The 17424-nt window shown below is 38.3% G+C and overlaps 4 protein-coding genes across 8 annotated transcripts; 3 read left to right on the top strand and 1 right to left on the bottom strand.

Annotated features, from left to right (window-relative positions):
* Positions 1–117: 117 nt before the first annotated feature.
* Positions 118–9209, bottom strand: LOC111248643 (programmed cell death protein 6-like). Of its 2 annotated transcripts, none has more exons than XM_022801323.2 (4): positions 9041–9209; positions 6534–6670; positions 1462–1649; positions 118–1217 (listed from the first exon to the last, which is right to left on the bottom strand). In XM_022801323.2, exons 1-4 carry the CDS (start codon positions 9057–9059, stop codon positions 1010–1012), a joined length of 552 nt encoding a protein of 183 aa, XP_022657058.1. In that variant the 5' UTR covers positions 9060–9209; the 3' UTR covers positions 118–1009. The 2 variants fall into 2 exon arrangements, with proteins under 2 accessions (XP_022657058.1, XP_022657059.1); XM_022801324.2 differs by having other exon boundaries at positions 6543–6670.
* On the top strand, positions 2472–4365 carry Ip259 (NSA2 ribosome biogenesis factor-like IP259). The gene is made up of 2 exons (XM_022801319.2): positions 2472–2583; positions 3251–4365. The coding sequence occupies exon 2, from the start codon at positions 3383–3385 to the stop codon at positions 4166–4168; it is 786 nt and encodes a 261-aa protein (XP_022657054.1). The 5' UTR covers positions 2472–2583; positions 3251–3382; the 3' UTR covers positions 4169–4365.
* RpS27A (ribosomal protein S27A) lies at positions 2540–5627 on the top strand. Its single transcript, XM_022801321.2, has 4 exons — positions 2540–2583; positions 4508–4616; positions 4759–4986; positions 5414–5627. The coding sequence occupies exons 2-4, from the start codon at positions 4527–4529 to the stop codon at positions 5555–5557; spliced, it is 462 nt and encodes a 153-aa protein (XP_022657056.1). The 5' UTR covers positions 2540–2583; positions 4508–4526; the 3' UTR covers positions 5558–5627.
* Positions 7620–13626, top strand: mRpL46 (mitochondrial ribosomal protein L46). 4 transcript variants are annotated; one of them, XM_086988460.1, is made up of 6 exons: positions 7620–7780; positions 10884–11094; positions 11521–11679; positions 12253–12358; positions 12909–13043; positions 13300–13626. In XM_086988460.1, the coding sequence occupies exons 2-6, from the start codon at positions 10952–10954 to the stop codon at positions 13528–13530; spliced, it is 774 nt and encodes a 257-aa protein (XP_086844586.1). In that variant the 5' UTR covers positions 7620–7780; positions 10884–10951; the 3' UTR covers positions 13531–13626. The 4 variants fall into 4 exon arrangements, with proteins under 4 accessions (XP_086844586.1, XP_086844585.1, XP_086844584.1 ...); XM_086988459.1 differs by lacking the exon at positions 7620–7780 and adding an exon at positions 9249–9388; XM_086988458.1 differs by lacking the exon at positions 7620–7780 and adding an exon at positions 9437–9608.
* The last annotated feature ends 3798 nt before the right edge of the window (positions 13627–17424 follow it).

Below are 17424 nucleotides of genomic sequence, written 5' to 3'. Positions count from 1 at the left end.
GAAATTCTGACGTTTTTCATTCGTTATATTCTGCTATAAGCAACCTCAAAGGGGTGAAGGCGACAGGGGAGGGGTCGAGAGTGTCTGATGACATGCTATATAGAAAACATGAATGGCTTTATTTGAAAAAACATGTTTATTTATGGATGCGGAGCCGCAATTAGCCGCAAAATACACGCTGGGCGAAGGTTACGTATAAAGGAGAAGTATAAGTGTGTCCCCATGTTTTCGATTCGTTCTTGTTGTTAGTACGTACTGGTCGCACGTAGCCTTTGCTACCGGCGTAGTACAGCAAAAAAAAACATTTTTATGTGGTGTTAGTGAATGCTTGGTGCAATTGCTTCAAATTCGCTTTCAACAATGTTCATCTGCTGAACGGCGCACGCCTTCACGTATCAAGGTAACCTCGTCGATTTTGCAATGTAATAATGATCACAATCTACATATTAGACAGTCATTACTTAAAAGTCATAGTTCAGCCGGCTAAACTTCTTAAAAACTTATGCGCTGAACTCAATCATTCCTCTCGAATCACTGTGTGTGCTAGGATAACATGGCTAGCACACTTATGTGATGTTGAGTACATAGTTAAATGTATGTATAAGTATTTTTTGCTACATATCCTTGTCAACCTCAATGGAAAATTTCGTGTTGTTTGACCATTTCTTCTGTTATTCAACAGTTTTACGAATGTTATCTTAGTATTTTTGGGGTAATAGGTGGGGTTCTAGGTGATCAAAGTCAAGAACAGTTATAGCTTCTGTCGAGATAGCCCTAAATATTGCTGTACATAGTCGCGTTGACAGTATATACGCGGATCTAGTATCTTTTATAGAATTTTTTATCTCTCTTAGTTTACTTGGATGGAATGTGCCTATCGTTTACGCGAAGGCACTATCGTCTAACAAATTATGAATTGGTATTGGGTTATCGGCAGTCGTATTATTGTTGATCCCATCAACTAGAGGTAATACACGAGAAGGTTTAGCTTGCTGTGCCGTAGTACTGCTCAGTAGATAGCGTTGTTGAATACCATCTCGAGGAAGTCCTGATATTGGACGGTGATCGTGCCGTTTTGAGCGGTGTCCTTCATGCGGAACGCGTCTGTGAGGCATTTCAGCATGACACACGCCTGTATAAAGGAATCGAACTCCATTGAACGACGGCCGAAACGGTCGAACTTGCGCACGAGAAGCTCCGAAAAGTGCGGGCTTAGCCTGGAAGGACACGCAGCAGAGATACGTATTTCATTTTATTTAGCCTTATGCATATGTGGCATAATACGTTCGAACATCCAGTTCTCTATATAGGTTATTGCTATATTGAGTACTGTCTAACAAATGTTCGGATATTCTGTAAGCCCCAGTATCCAATAATTAAGCAGGTTTTGCCAGAGAAGCAACACCATCTTTTGTAATAAAAGTGTTTTACAATTATATCGAAGATTAACCAAGTACAGACCGATATCCGAACGTAGTGAGCGCTTGATGCAGCTCATCGGAAGAAATATTGCCAGATTTGTCCTGATCGAAGCCCTGGAAACAGCGTTTCCACTGCTCAATATAGTCATATAGCTGCTGGAACTCGTGAAGATTGATTGTGCCCGTACCATCCCGGTCGAACATTGAGATCATCAAACGGCAAGTCTCCTACAGGTACACGGTAACGATAAACCGAAGAAAGTAAATAATTTATAATCAGGAACAGTTATTTATTGATCCTGTGCATTGACTTTATTGAGCTATTACAATTCACTCACATGGTTATAGCATTGCGTTTGTATTAAACTAGATTTTACAACACTATTAAGAATATGTATTTGAGTAATCCCTCATGTAGTAATGCATTTTATTCATTGTGATCTTATCGGCTAATATTTCTAAAATACAGTACTTTTCGTCTATAATTATTTAATCAACTAGAATTAATTCAATATATGCTATAAACAAAGAAATGCTACATTTCACCGTGCAAATTTATATTTCGTTTAATAGTAATATAATATAAATTTAGTTCGCACAACAACTATAATACATTTTGTGATAATCGCTAAGGAATTGCTGACGAATACACAAGTACAATAAATCACAAATGATCGCAAACATCATGAACTCTCTAGTATTATGAAGTTACACAAATGATTAGGCAAGATGTAATGCAATGAAGAACAGTCAAGATAATTGAAAAAATACATACTCTCTCTACACAGGCTATACATACTCTCTATACAGGTATTTACACGTTTTTACGATGATTTTATTATTAGGAGTATTTAAGGGATACTTCCCACTTGAGCCAAACAGAGTGATTGCAAATGATCAAGGAAACAATTTAGACATTTTATTTTTTAATTAGTTGATTAATCACGTTATAAATTACACGATTGTTCTTCAATTAGAAAAAGCGCAGGAATTCGAAGAATACATCCATTGATGCCAGCACAGTTCGAAAATGAGCTCTCCGCCGCACGGCGGAGCGCCCGGCCCTCACATCATTTCCACGATTGTAGCGCCATTAGCAGACGCCCCAATGGTGAATAAGGCTTGCAGTCTTTTCATGCGTGGTGTACACTCTGGACGCTGTGTATGTAGCTACTTTTAGCGAATTTATCTAATTTTTCGTGCTCACTCGAGTGAAATTACTGTGCAAATGATGCCTCCGAAGTTCAGTATTATTCCTAGCCTACCGCAGAACACTTATTGCTCGTTACTTGGTGTCGGTTTTTTTTTTCAATTTTTCGTATGTCCTACCGCATGTTGAATTCACTTTAGGCCTAAATCGGCGGCACTTGGTACCCTTCGTTGCTTTCTGTACAATTCATAACGTGTTTTTGTCTACTTTTGACTGTCAACTTTAACTAATATTTCTTCATAATATAGTATATGCTGGTGCAAATTGTATTAGCTCGTTAACTGAAACACTGCACGTCTCGTGAAGTGACATCGAATCGCGAGTAATTGCTGGTGAACACGCTATTTGTCTGGTACTTTGTACCGGACGTGCTTGCACGTGGGATCTGCTGTGATCGTATCAGCGAACTGCTGTGCTATGCGCAGCTGATGTTACTTATTGAGAGACAATCAACGTTGCTGATTAGCGTTGACAAGTCGGGTGGGAAGGGATGAGCTGAACGGATAATTTCCGTAAAATCTAGACAAAAAAGGCTCCAAGTGTCGTCCGTTGGTTGTTTCGGTGTCGACCTGTGCATTAACTGTGTTGATACCTGGTCCGAATCGTTCGGCACTTGCAGAGACACATTTGGAGCCGGTCCGTGGGAAACTGTGTTTCAGCGGAATTCGTTTTGCTTGCCATTCTTCGCGGGTAGCTGCAGCGGATAAATACTACTCAATCATCTTCTCGTAAGCAGCCAACTACAACCAAGATGCCGCAGAACGAGCACATCGAACTCCATCGTAAGCGCCATGGCTACCGGTTGGACTACCATGAACGCAAACGTAAGAAAGAGGCACGTCAGGTTCACGAGCGAGCTGCTAAGGCCCAAAAACTGCGTGGTATCAAAGCGAAGATTTTTGCCAAACAGCGATATGCTGAAAAGGTGCAGATGAAAAAAACGATTAAAATGCACGAGGAAAAGAAAACCAAGCAGAAAACCAAAGAGGATGCCGCGAACGAAGGTGCCGTGCCGGTCTATCTCCTAGACCGAGAGGGACAGAGTCGCGCTAAAGTTCTTTCAAATATGATCAAGCAGAAACGCAAAGAGAAAGCCGGCAAATGGGATGTGCCCATCCCGAAGGTGGCTACAGTCGCCGATGCGGAGACATTTCGTGTTATTAAGACCGGCAAACGGGCGAAGAAGGCATGGAAACGTATGGTGACTAAAATATGCTATGTTGGAGAAGGCTTCACCCGTAAACCACCAAAGTTCGAGCGTTTCATCCGCCCAATGGGTCTTCGATTTAAGAAGGCGCATGTCACGCACCCCGAACTGAAAGCCACTTTCTATCTGCCTATTATTGGCGTCAAGAAAAATCCCTCAAGTCCGCTGTATACACAGCTGGGAGTGATTACAAAGGGAACAGTGATAGAAGTGAATGTGTCAGAGTTGGGTTTAGTCACCTCTGGGGGAAAAGTTGTTTGGGGTAAATACGCCCAGGTTACAAACAATCCCGAGAATGACGGTTGCATTAACGCCATACTTCTTGTGTAACCCAGTACGGACGGAAATTATTAGAAGTGACTGAACTGTGCCGCCAATTTGTTAAATCAGCTGGCTCGAGCTTGTTCGGGCAAAATTGCTTCTTCTCGAGTTCTCATTTGTATATAACATTTCTTGTCAGCTAACTATAGAGGTTACAATAAATGATATTCGGCAGGTGGCGGAGAAGTTGCGATCTTTTATAAAAATGTGTTTTCTTTCTAAGTATGTTGAGACTGGTCAGCAGTACTGTTTTGAGGTGGTTTACATGTTGGCGTAGTTGAACGTGCAGAATAAACGGTTCTATGATATATAATATCAACGACTAATTTTTGTTGGTACGATTTACAGTCTGGGTGAGCTCGATAAGATGCAGATATACGTGAAGACTCTCGAAAATACCGAGCTCTTTAACATCGAGAGCTCGGCCCTGGTGTCGGATATCAAGGCTGCCCTGCAGGTGAGTGTTGCTTTGTTCGACTGATACTGGTCATGATAATTAATTTGGTTATGTTATTTACATTTCTTCCTAAACCAATTGCAACCAAACAGATTTTTCGTGATGAAACATCTTGCTAACTTCTGTTATGTAAATTTATTAGGCAAAGTCTGGTATCCCCGTTGAAGACCAAGTTCTCAGCTTCAATGGTCACCTCCTAGATGATTCGGCTGTTCTCGCCGACAAGGGAATTTTCGAGGACTCGTGCCTGCACCTCTCGCTTCGTCTCCTCGGTGGTGCTAAGAAGCGCAAGAAGAAGAACTACACCACTCCCAAGAAGAACAAGCATAAGAAGAAGAAGGTGAAGCTGGCCGTGCTTAAGTTCTACAAGGTCAGTAATGCCAAAGAAACCGTTGTTGTCACAACTTACCTCGCAATTACCAGGTGGCAGCGAAAGTTAATGGCATGAGGTTTTCTGTTAGCTGAAATAGTAAATCCTGTTTTCATTATAGCTAATAAAAGGGTCACTAAGAGGGCTGCAGCTTCCGCGTATAAACAGCCCTACTGTCGTGCTAATAACAGCGACTTAGGGTTAATATGTGCGCGTAGATTAAATGTGGCGATAACTGCTGGGCTGTAGGGATTGCTTGCTGACCCGGTTTTGAACGTTCACTACATACTTTGTTTGTCAAAGTATGTGATAGTAAATATAAATTTTAGTCTAATAGACATTCAACGAGTTATTTTCATTTTCTACTGTTGGCGAATATTTTACTTTACTTTGTGCTCTTTCATATTGTTGTATGTATACATTACAGGTGGATGACACCGGCAAGATTACTCGTCTACGCCGCGAGTGCAATGACTGTGGAGCCGGCGTGTTCATGGCTGCACACCAGAACCGTCATTACTGCGGAAGGTGCTCGCTCACTTATGTTTACGATAAGCCTGAGGGCCGATAAAAAAGTAAATAAAAACTGCTGTGGCAAAAAACAAATGGTAACAAGCATTATTTGTCATAAGAGTTCCGAACATCGCCCGTGTTTTCTTTTTTAATTTTTTTTTAAATTTTTATTAATTCTGATACATGAGTACGATAGCAGGGGCCATAGTATAGGTATAATTAAACTTTTGAAGTCACTATCAAGATAATGACCATTGTCTTATGCCTTATTGATACGGCTCATCGCCATTTCGCACAAATGCTACTGCGAAAATTACGCATTTGGATTATTTGGTTGTGTTATATTTACGACTTTTTTAAATTTGTTCCCAAATTTGTTACCAAAAAAAAGTATTTTTTTGGTAAGTAATGTGCCTTTGACTAATGTTGCGTGTTTTTGCTGTCAAATGTTCAAAATTTTTTACCAGCTATGCGTTTCGTGTGCATCAACCATATCGATAACCGATGCACCTCATGCAGTAGTTCACTCAATAGTCTAAATAGCTTATTTCAATCTAGTCTATTCGCTTGGATAAATACGAGATGACAACGTAGCTCTAGTTGGATAACGCAGCTCTCGTTGGAATACCTACAAGCGACAGGTGAAGTCACTTCAAACTGCTGGACAGAGTGCGTGGAGCTAGCAATTACAAACAATGACGAGCGAAAACAAGCAGTCGACGTCAACTATTAAAAGAATAGTATTCTTCCACCTTAGTTTTTTTTAGACAAACTAGTTGTAAGAGTTGTAGCAAGCTAAGGCGTGAACAGTCACAGCCCAGTAGTGACTGTCATTAATCAAACAGTAGAATAAAGTGAATTTTTTGTACTAGACTTCTGCGAGTATACCCTTTTTGCCCTTTTGCTGTGACCACCTGACGTGAGTGGAAAGGATCCGCCTGATACTGTTCATGCTTACGTTCGTTAAGCCAGCTCAGCACGCAGAGGGGCAGCATTTTTTCTGTATGTAGAAAACATGAATGCCGAATACTTACAATACGTACTTCATTAAAGGGACTCCAATTTGAATTGATCAGAGCTACTTGAAGCTCTTTCGCCGTGATTTGACCGGAACGATCTTTGTCGACAGCCATAAACATGTGCTGAACCTGAGGGTTTACTGATGGAGCACCTAGAGTTTGATAGAAACAGTAAATGTGTTAGCATGATTGGTCAATTAATTTCTTAGTGTTATATACACAAAAATATTTTTTCAAGCTAATACTTATCCTGGCAGTAGACTTCGTAGAAATTAAAATAGGGCTAGGTATCTGATCTATTGATCGAAATAAACCCTATGATTTAAAAGAATAAAATAAACCCCTAAAGGAAGCTTTAGCTTCATTTCATTTTGAGTTTAATTGAATATTTTGTCTTGCTTGGATTCACAGAATTGGTTGAACTTATCCCAGTCTCATTGCATTATCACAGAGTTACTTCGTTTTGCATTATATTTTATTTAATGTATTACTTTTGCTTCGTGTTTGTATGTGCTTTTCTTGTTAAACATACTTTAATTGAAATTTTAAATATGAATATAGGTCTACGAAGTATTTTATATACTGATCTACTAAATTAGCGGAATTTCATAGCGAATAAGCTACAGGAGAACCCACTTGGCGCTGTTGGGGATAAATCAGTGTTTTGACATCGAAATCGCTTTTTGTCGCCGCAACTTGCATTTGTGCAACAGTATGGCTGGGTATATATATATAGATCTAGAGGACGATATGGCCTGGGTGTCTGATGCGCATTTCCATGAGTGTATTGCTATAGATAGTCTTTTATGGGAAACTTTAGGTATCCTACAATACACGCAGACTAGCCAACAACCGATAGTGAGAAACATGGCCTATAGTACTATATATACTTACAATTATATAATGTAAAAGATAATACGTATTGTATAACTAAATTATTTTTTAGTACTTTTCCGATAATTGTTAACAACCTATTTATGTTATGTTTATTATCTATGTTAATAATTAACGCTCTCTTTGCCACTAAGAAATATATACAATTAAACGCGCTCATTCTCTTATTTCTTCCAGTTCGACAGAAGTAAAAAGCTAAGAACTAGTTGTCCATTTCGGAATTGTGATTCTCGAATATTATAAGTCACCATCGACCTACTATAGTGCAGATCTACGTTGCATTAAGGCTGCGAACTTATCGCTGTTTCCAGGGTGGAAGATACAAAACGAAGTTGGAATAATGGACTCAAAAGGAAAATAGACAAACGGTGAGTCGCATCATGGGACATGTTCCTCAGCAGCAAGCACGCAATCCATAATGACATCCCAATTTTTTTGAGATGCTCGCATATTTTTTTGTCTTTGCTGCATTGGATTCTTCTCAATGAAATACTATGTTATGGCCGTTCTCAAATATCTTATAGTTACTTGTGATAAATTAAATAAACCATTAAATAAATAGGTGTTATAAAATTGCAGAATAGACTACGCTGCACAGAGCTATACTTTTTAGGTTATTAAATTATTAATCGTTAATTAATTAATTAAGGTAACAATGGAATTATTGTATAAAGTTACATACATTCTTCAAGAGACACTACTAAAATTTCATTGTACCTTAAACATTAAATATATAAAATGAATGCTACTGCTTTTGTCTCTACTGCTACTGCTAACAGTCTACGTAACATACATTTTTCGACTTACTGTTACTCCACTACATAATGGATTCTTCTATGTTGTGTATTTAGATAGGTGCATCATATGACAAAGCTTTGTATTACCAGTCAAAAACTTACTAAGTGTGCAGAGTGTTCTGTTGCCCGAAAGTGATATCTAATGATAACGCCTGTAAATGTCACCTGGCTGGTCGGATCAGATTACTGCACCTTAACCCGTTGAGATGAAAGGGATGACTTCGGTATTATGATGTATACGCATGACGCAAACAAAGGCACGTAAAACAACCCACAATAGAGTAAACCAAATGGTGGCGACCAGCGAATGTAATTGTACTCTACGTCAAATACGTTGTCGCTTAATAATTTAGTTACACATTATTGTCATTGAATGACGTTATCCCCGCTGAGTTCAAAACCTAACCTAATTTCAGTCACAAAGGAACCGTTTTGATTTCGCTGCACTATTCTAAAAACGGCATCTTAAAAATGCACGTCAAATCGTATACGAAAATCATATATATTCAATCGGTCTGACACTATTGATACACGTGTATCAATAGTGTCACAATTATGTGACACGTTGTGTGACAGTTGTGTGAAAACACTGAAGAGATTTTATAGTAAATCACAAACACCACCTATAAATTAATTTGGATAGCACCGGCTATAGATAACGAGATTTTTCAAAACCCTACACATATCTTAAAGTTGCGCAGAAGCGTTGTTCCTAACTATCTAAGGAATCAAACTGATATTCATCTTATATCAAGTGGACGACTATACAAAATAAAGGCTAACAGATGCTCAGCTCTATTGAGACTACTATTTTGCGCTAATATCGCTTACCGTAGGGATTGTAGGCCATGGTTTTTATGGTAGGAGATAATAGACAAAGAATTGAATAACGCGCACTAGTAAGAACTTCGCCGCACTCACAGGCACAACAAAAAGTCAACAAACAATAATCCTGAATTACTGCTGCTACTACTACTGCGAATGTTGCGAGGCAACACTGTCAATTCGTTTCGAATGGGCCGAATGAGTTGTAAACATGGGCTGTGGCGAGCGTCTGCTAGTTATTCAAAACTCTTCACTAAATATGCTTTAATTGAGTGACGAAGACAGACTAAGTACGTCGCGCACGTAGGGCGTCGGTTACCATTTTACGGAATAAACACGTTGCGTCAACTCAATGTAAGCGTTAACGTTTTTGGTTCAAGCAATCGCCCTATTAATGATTTGCTCATCTTAAGATTCGTATTGTAAATAAACAAATATGGTGGCACCCATGTTGGCCGGCTATCGGGGTCCGTGTATGTTAGTGTCTGCCCTACTAAGGAATCCTGGTCGTAAATCGTACCCGTAAAAAGTTGTTATCGGTGTTGTTGCTAGAAGATTGTGGAATCAGGGAGTGGTGGGTGCCAAGCATTTGATATTAAATCCCCTGGACCAGAACAGCGGTTCGGTGTTTGAAGTCGGAAGCATGTTAGCTTCAAAACAATTGTTAGGTAGGTGCATGAAAGTTCCAAATGTGTCTGTAAAGATACCCTTCGTTCGGCCTTTGCAAACACAATCAACGTCTATGTAGTTTTTTTGAAGACAAAGTAAACGAGTTCAAAAATATAAATATTGTTTAAATATGAATATGAATATTGACAAAAACACACGTTGAAAATAAAAGATATGTTATAGCAGCAATTGATTTTATAACCACAATTTACGGTTCTGAGTATTCAAACATGTGGTATATGCTGAGTATCCTTGAACTTAGATTTTCATAAACGAGCAAACGTTAAATGGGTATATGTAGCTCAAAAATATCAACTAAAACATTAAGAAATTGCATACGAAATACAGATTGAGTCTGTCAGTAAAACTTGGGGCTCTGAGTGCATTCTTGTAAGGAGAAAAATCTACAGCCTCAACCCTTTGAAAAAAAGTTAAAAATCTAATCTATGTTCTGACGAGGTAAAACCTGCTCACATGAACCTCAAACTTGTTGAAGACGTTTATGCTCTAGAGCATCTTCTGATTGTTAAATTTCATACTAAGCTCAAGTATTAAAACGCATGTTATCATTTGAACTCTTTGCGCTCTTAAAAAAGCAGTCAAAGCAAATTCGAAAAAGCAGACTTCTCAATACTCATATAAGCGGCAGCGGTGTTAGTGGCTGCTATTAGCACTTTGCCGCTTTGTCTAATCTACGCATGTGCATGGATAGCATATTTCAATCAATACGCCTAGCCAGAGTAATTATCAAGTCGATTTCATTCTGCTGATACCGCTTTTTTTACTACTCGTAGATTCTATCTAGACTTGGAACAAAGAGCAATCTCGTTGAATTGCTCAAAGTTTAGAACAAACTTTATTAAATACTTTTATCGTCTATATCTGAAAGGCCATCTTTGAATGGTTGGTTAGCCATCATCTGTTATCTAGTCAGTAGACAAATTTAGTAACTGAAAGTACTGTATCATAACTTGGCTTTGGGTACATTTTAGATATGCACGTGTCTAATGAAACGCATTCATTTTTTACTCAAACGATTGCTTGCGGAACCTATAGCTTTACAAGTACATGACAGTTTTCAAGTACAAGCACAATCCTTGTAAACTTCTGCCCTTATTCAACAGCCTGTGCACATGTAAAGATATTGTTCTTCTGTGTTCTTTTCGTTATTTGCTTGCAGGGTGTCTTCTGAGATCGACGGCTCACATACGCAATAGTTTGGATAGAAGCGCCTCATCATGGCAGATAATGGCCGGTGCAATTCTGGAGCGGCCTGCAACGCTAGTCGTTCCTTTTAGTCCTTTACAGAAAGCCTACCTCGACATGCTCACTGAACTCGAGGCGGAGCATTCGCTCCTCAGCGACCATGAACTCAAGGCTTTGGAGGAGAAGTATATCTATTGCATGTTTAGACAGAGCAATAAATAGCAGATATGATATTTTAAAGAACCGTTAAAACTTTTTGTCTTTTTAAGACTTTGATAGAGGTAATTTAAATATTGTGTGGTACCAGCTCTGATTATCAGATGGTTTCACACGTTGTATTTAGTAAATACTTCAGTACTGTGTTAAGGCTGTTAGGGTTAACCAAGCTATTATGTGCATTTCGCAGTAGTGTGAATTGTGCCATGTATTTTTGATTCTATACAGAATGCACAATTTACCGTTAACTTTATCGAATGTGTTTTTGCAATAGCATAGTTACAGAATAGTTGGGAATCAAACGAATTTATATCGTGGTTAACACACTCTTCTTTATGTATAGTAGCTCAGATTTGATCTTAGGACACGATTGACATGATTCTTTCATATTGCAGGAAAGCTTTGGCGAAGGCCACGAAGTCGGCTGGGGCAGCTGCTACTCGAATAAAATTAGCTGATGATCTTGTCAACGAATGGAAGGCTGAATTAGAAGCATTTAAAAAACGGTACCATTGCAAACCTCAAACGGACCACAAATTGGACGACATTAACAGGTTAGTATGTGTTTTGAGTCTCATTTGATTACATATCTGTGATAGTTAGAATTTAACTCTGTCTAAATAAGTAGTCAAAGGTGCCACGAGTGATGTCTATCAGTGTTATTACTTAGCATTTTTGACCGTGCAACTGCAGAACGTTAAATTGGTTACGGTCGATACAGCGATTCCTCAGTGGTCCAAGTCATGATACTCGATAAATTTTAATACGGCAAAAATCTAAAAAAGGTAGTAAATAGTTCTTGTAAATGTGTTCTTACCGGCCGGTGGATAATTTTTTAAGCTTTAAATGCAGTATAGATTCCGGCCTTAAAGCATTCAACCTCGCAGCCACGTTGTGTCAAAGATAACTTTACTTTGGTCTCTCCTAACTGCTCCTAGCTAAAAATGGTTATAGAAAATACGTTTCTTGAGATACTTGTAGGTATATACTAAAACTTGTATTTGGGTGAATATGTCTTTTGTTATTATTTTCGGACAGGGATGCTAACATCCCACTCAGTAAAGCCGAGATAAATAAAATAAATAAGTTATTTGATATTTTCTTTCTGTTCTGTTTACGTATTTTAGACACACCGATAAAGCACTTACTCTGTTGGTACTGCGAAAGATTGGAGATAAAGAACACTGGCTGTTTCCGATAGTTGACAATAAGGAGAACGAAACTTTAAGACAGGTGGGGTCGCTTTTGTCCAGGTAGGTTTTGTTGATCCGCTCCCTCATTTGACAGAATCAATCTCAGCCTGTATTGAATAGAATACAGAACGATGAAGTAACTAAAATAACAGACCTTTGAAATTCTGTCTAATACATTGCGAAATCCAATTATACATTATTAATTGGTTGTGTTAAACGAAACATTTACATTCATGTGATTTCACACCTAATGAAAGTCAGCAAATTTTCATCACAATCTTACAGATTATTGATTGGACACCCGAGAATGTCCATCATGTGACGTATGAACTAATCACAAAGTTATGAATATAGAACGTGAATTTATTGTGCTAGAGTTGCTGCTATATGCTATTGTGCTAGAGAGAACTATCTGCTAGAGTTATAATTATAAGGACATTTTGAGCCTTAGCATGGTTATGGAAGTTCAGCGTCCAGCTTCCATAACATCCAACTAGGAAGACTTCCATTTATGTGGGGGAAACTTACTCACAGTTAAAAACGAATGTAGTTGACAAAGCGACTAATAATTTTGATTACGATATTTGTAGACGGCAGAGCGCGCAATTTTGGAATGCTTCGGCGATTCGATGTCAATTAAAACTCTGGGAAATGCTCCAGTGGCTTTCTACAAGTATAAATATCCAAAGGCAGTGCAAGAAAAAACTAGAAAAGAGGGTGCCAAGGTGAGCAGTAAATTAATTGTTTCTGGCAATCGTCAACTTGGTTGAATTGCACGGGTGTCAAGCTAGATTTTAGTTATTTTTAGTATTTCAAACATTCATTTACTAAACGGCAATTTTTTATATATAATTATCTGAAGCTTGTTATCGAAATCCTAATTATGTCGAGGTACACTACTCATGACAAGGAGTGGATAACCTGATTTGTTGTATATTTTAATAAAGTCTTTCTGTTGACATTTTTTTGACCAAATTTCAGGTGTTTTACATCAAAATGAACTATATCTCTGGGATGCCGAAGCTTAAAACGGAGTTCGGTTCCAAGATTATTTGGTCTACTTACGACGAAATGTTGGAACGCCTGCCGCCTATTGTTAAAAAAGCTGTTAAGCCCTCTTTCTTTGTTACACCGAACATCGATTTCACCCTCTTCTTGGATGCGATTGCTCAGAAGGACGAGCTCCGAAAGCGACATCTCATTAAAGAGTAGTCGTTCGCTTAGGTAAATTGAACGGTGTGTGTGCTATCGATTAATATAGGTGTAAATAAATAATTTCTTATAATAATAAATGTATCCTAAAAAGCAGATTGCGTTGTTTTTAATTTATTTAGATAGCACTGTGATTAGGTTTGACAGCGAGTATTCACGGTAGGAACTTATAATCAAGCTGCGTTACTATTTCCCAAAAATACTGCAAGGTGGCGCCGCAGACTTGCTATCGCGGAGTCGAAACCGGTCGAATATTATGCATTCACCTCAGGTGTTGGTTCAGGCTTTAACTATGTTTTTAATTAATGCTCAGCGACACTTTCGGTATTGACTTTAGATTTAAATACATATATTAACGTAGCAATAGAATTTTAAGCTCATATATCTAGCTTGTGAGAGAACAGGGCATTTGATAATAAGATCTGATTTGTACGAACGGTCTTTTTAAAAGCCTCCGGTAGTGCTTCTACACAGCTGTAAAACCGCTGGAAAGTAGCAGGAACTAACAAGAAAAAGGTATTGAAAAATTTCACAAGTGGAAATGTCACGTCTATTTTTTTTATGGAAAGTGATATAAACTGTGCCCAAATCTATTACGCTTTGTCCTCTTTATAGGAAAGTGGTTAGATTGGTTAACTGAGAAGCACACGATGGCCTAGGTTCGAATCCGCATGTAGACATCCTTTGTTCAGTGGTGGAAACCAGCCACCTAAAGTAATGCTTAACGGATTAAGTATTGGACGAAGAACACGGAAAACATTTCTTAGGCCTGCTAAGTTCGATGTATTTCCTAAACATCTAGGAGTTGTCATATAAAATATGTTTACTTCTAGGGATGTGGTTATTGTCCTCAAACGTCTAAATAGTAAAATAAATTTAAAAAAAGATAAAGTGCAAAATAAATAAATAAAAAAGCAGAGAATAAAATATCATATGGTTTCAACGCAGTATATTTCAAGAAGCGGTTAGAGTCTTAGTGGATTTGTTGCTCAAATGTGGGACGGAATTTTTTCGATTCTCTAAAGAAAGCGAAAGTTTAACCGTTGTCACTAAATAATATATAAACTCTCGTTTTGTATTGTTACAATTGCTATGAACAACATTTTACGGGTAGGATGTTTGTCTAATGATCTGATTAATTATTTACTTTGTTTCGCATTCGTCTTTGTGTTTGATGCAATTGACCTTCATCATTCATGTTTTTCTTTTTTTGTTTAGGAAGGAAATGACAGGCGCATCTTCTGCTCCAAATTCGAACATAGAATAACCGAGCAAAAATTTCTCTAAAAATGACTTGTTTAAATATATATAAATTACCATATAGGAGACTTATTTACTGAAGAGATTATTTGTTTTCGACGTTCGCGGTACAGACTTCATAGAGACAAGTAATCAAAATGGCTCGAAATACCGTTCTGATTTAAAAGAAAAGGATAAAGGTTCCTTAAATAGGAGAGCAGATACTAGCGTGATCCATTGCGCAGCCAGAACAATATGTAGCTTGAAAAATGGTAGCCACGTAAGGAAGGCTGTGCGTTTAGACGGTTTACGTCCTTCCTAAATCCTATAGCGTTTTACCTTCCTAAGATGACGTAACAGTAATGTGCGTCCGTGAATGCGGAATGGAAAATGCAAATGGCGTCATGCTCCACCAAACAAAATGCGAATAAACTGCGTGGTCGCTATTGCTTTGAGCTAAACCAACACGCTGAGAAAATCAATGGCTCTAATTAATTGATATAAAATTTAGGCATATTACGTTCCCTAAGCTCAAATTTATTTGACTTGACGGATCTATTTGAACAAAGTCAACAAATAAGTATTAGAAAGCACATAAAAATGTGCCTCTATATTCATTCAAACAAAGCTAGGGACAGAAAAAACGTAAGCGTTCTATCGTGGATTATGTTATATTGTCGGACCTATATTGTCTCGTAAAGGTATAGGTGAACATATTTGAATAGACAAAACAAATTGATTATTCGATAAATGCAGGTGCACGTGAAAACTTGGCGAAGGAATTTTAATGACGAGGTTTATATCTATGTGATTGTGTCTAGTGATAATGAGTGTTGTTTTACTATTCTTTTTCTTACTTCGGCTATATATATATATATATATGAGCGTGCACTCTAGCACAAGCTTGACCCGAACAACTTCAACTATGAATAACGAGGTGCAGACTAGAGAATCTTTTTGGAAGGGCAGCGAATCTGGGGCTTCGAATTTATGAAGATAAATGAGTTTATCGGGGGGTTGTGCCCTAGTGTAAATACAATACACCGTAATTAAATTGTAGAGAAACAACTAAAGTCAGTAACAATGTAGTCAAAATTAGAGATGAACATTTCCAGCACACCCATACTTCGGCTAATATATGTTTATTTTTCTATTTTTCAAATTGACTCGAGTTGGAAAGTTGAAGGTGCTATGTTGCGTCTAATAAAAAAAAAAGACTCAAGTGCGTCACTGGCATTATGGAAATAAAAAGCGTGAGTTAGTCTGGCTCGATGAGAAGGTTGAATAGAGATTCATGAGACAACATTCAGCATAAATAAAGTAGTGCCTTGCTCTTATGCGCAAGTGTATTCTTGTTGCCGGTAACCCATACTTAATAAATCCGGTGAGATTACTTATAGATAAGTGGGTTTGTTGGGCCACATAAGTTGTGATAGTTGTATTGCATAATTCTCTGATAGAGAAAGAGATTTACCACCGATTTCGCAGTACAAACGACACAGATAACGTTTGCTAAAAACAAACGCTACCGCCGCGTTTAGAGGCAGCACCAGCAAACGTGCAAAGGCTTTAAGCTCTTTGTTGTAGATGGTTAATGCGAACATCCGTTGTTAACATTTAAACAATGGCTTTTAATTAATGGGAAAATATTTTGCCTAACATTCTGCAATATCGCTCGAACGTTTGGGGAGTAATTAATGAACCAGGCATGCGCCATTCCGCCTGCACAAACGTGTACCTATGACGAGTCAAAGCGCTCACGCATAACCAATCAATGCCGTAAATTAATTACAATCGGGGAAGTAATTTTAGGCAAAGGCTTATGACTTTTCAGACTACCAAAGGTTGCTATGACTGACTACATAAGAGTCAATATGATGAATACTTGTAACCGTAACTCTTCATAACGATACTTTTTTCCTGTAAAATTTAAATAGGAGATTTGGTCTGGTTTATTCGGCACCTGATCGAAATTTCAGCTGTTTGTTTGTATTGTATGCATTTCCATCACTGTAAGTACCACTACCTAATTTCGACTAGTCGTTTATCCTCGAAGGTGAATTCACCATTTTTAAAAAACGATAATAACAACAATGGCAGTTTATAATTTGCAGATCAAATCTTTTGCCATTTTTTTTAAACTTCTAATTACTTAACTGATCTAATGTTCAGCCTAACACACCTCCAGAAAGGTATGATTTTTTTTTATAGCATTTCCGTCTGTCGCAGTCTATATCGTTTTTGCCCAGTTGGCGTATCAGCAGTCCGACATAGGCTGTATCACGACCATGCTTTACGCCCACCCGTCTAACAAAGCGACTGCTCTGCGGATGTTCCGAACGTCAGACTCGTAGATCCGCAGCATTCACTTAGCTCTCCAAACGGCGATATCATATATCTACCTTCATGTTCCTGACCGGCATGGGAGCCTTATCTTACCGAGTTGATCTGTGTTTTATTTTAGCGTTACATGTTATATTTTTTCTAGTGCCATGCTTGACAGAGAATATTTCGATATTGGGTTTAGAGGTTCAATCGAATTAGGTAGGGTAGCATTCACGCACTTGTCAGTGCCCGTGATAAGTTTTTTGTCGTCGACGCACGTTTTCCTCGCCGCCGAGTCTATGTTCTTGCTAGACTTGGGCGCGGCTCCTC

The sequence above is a fragment of the Varroa destructor genome, unplaced genomic scaffold (genome assembly GCF_002443255.2).
Source record: "Varroa destructor unplaced genomic scaffold, Vdes_3.0 BEIS01000004.1, whole genome shotgun sequence".
NCBI classification, from domain to species: domain Eukaryota; kingdom Metazoa; phylum Arthropoda; class Arachnida; order Mesostigmata; family Varroidae; genus Varroa; species Varroa destructor.
The sequence above is the reverse complement of the archived record's forward strand: the minus strand, read 5'-3'. Positions and strand labels throughout refer to the sequence as shown.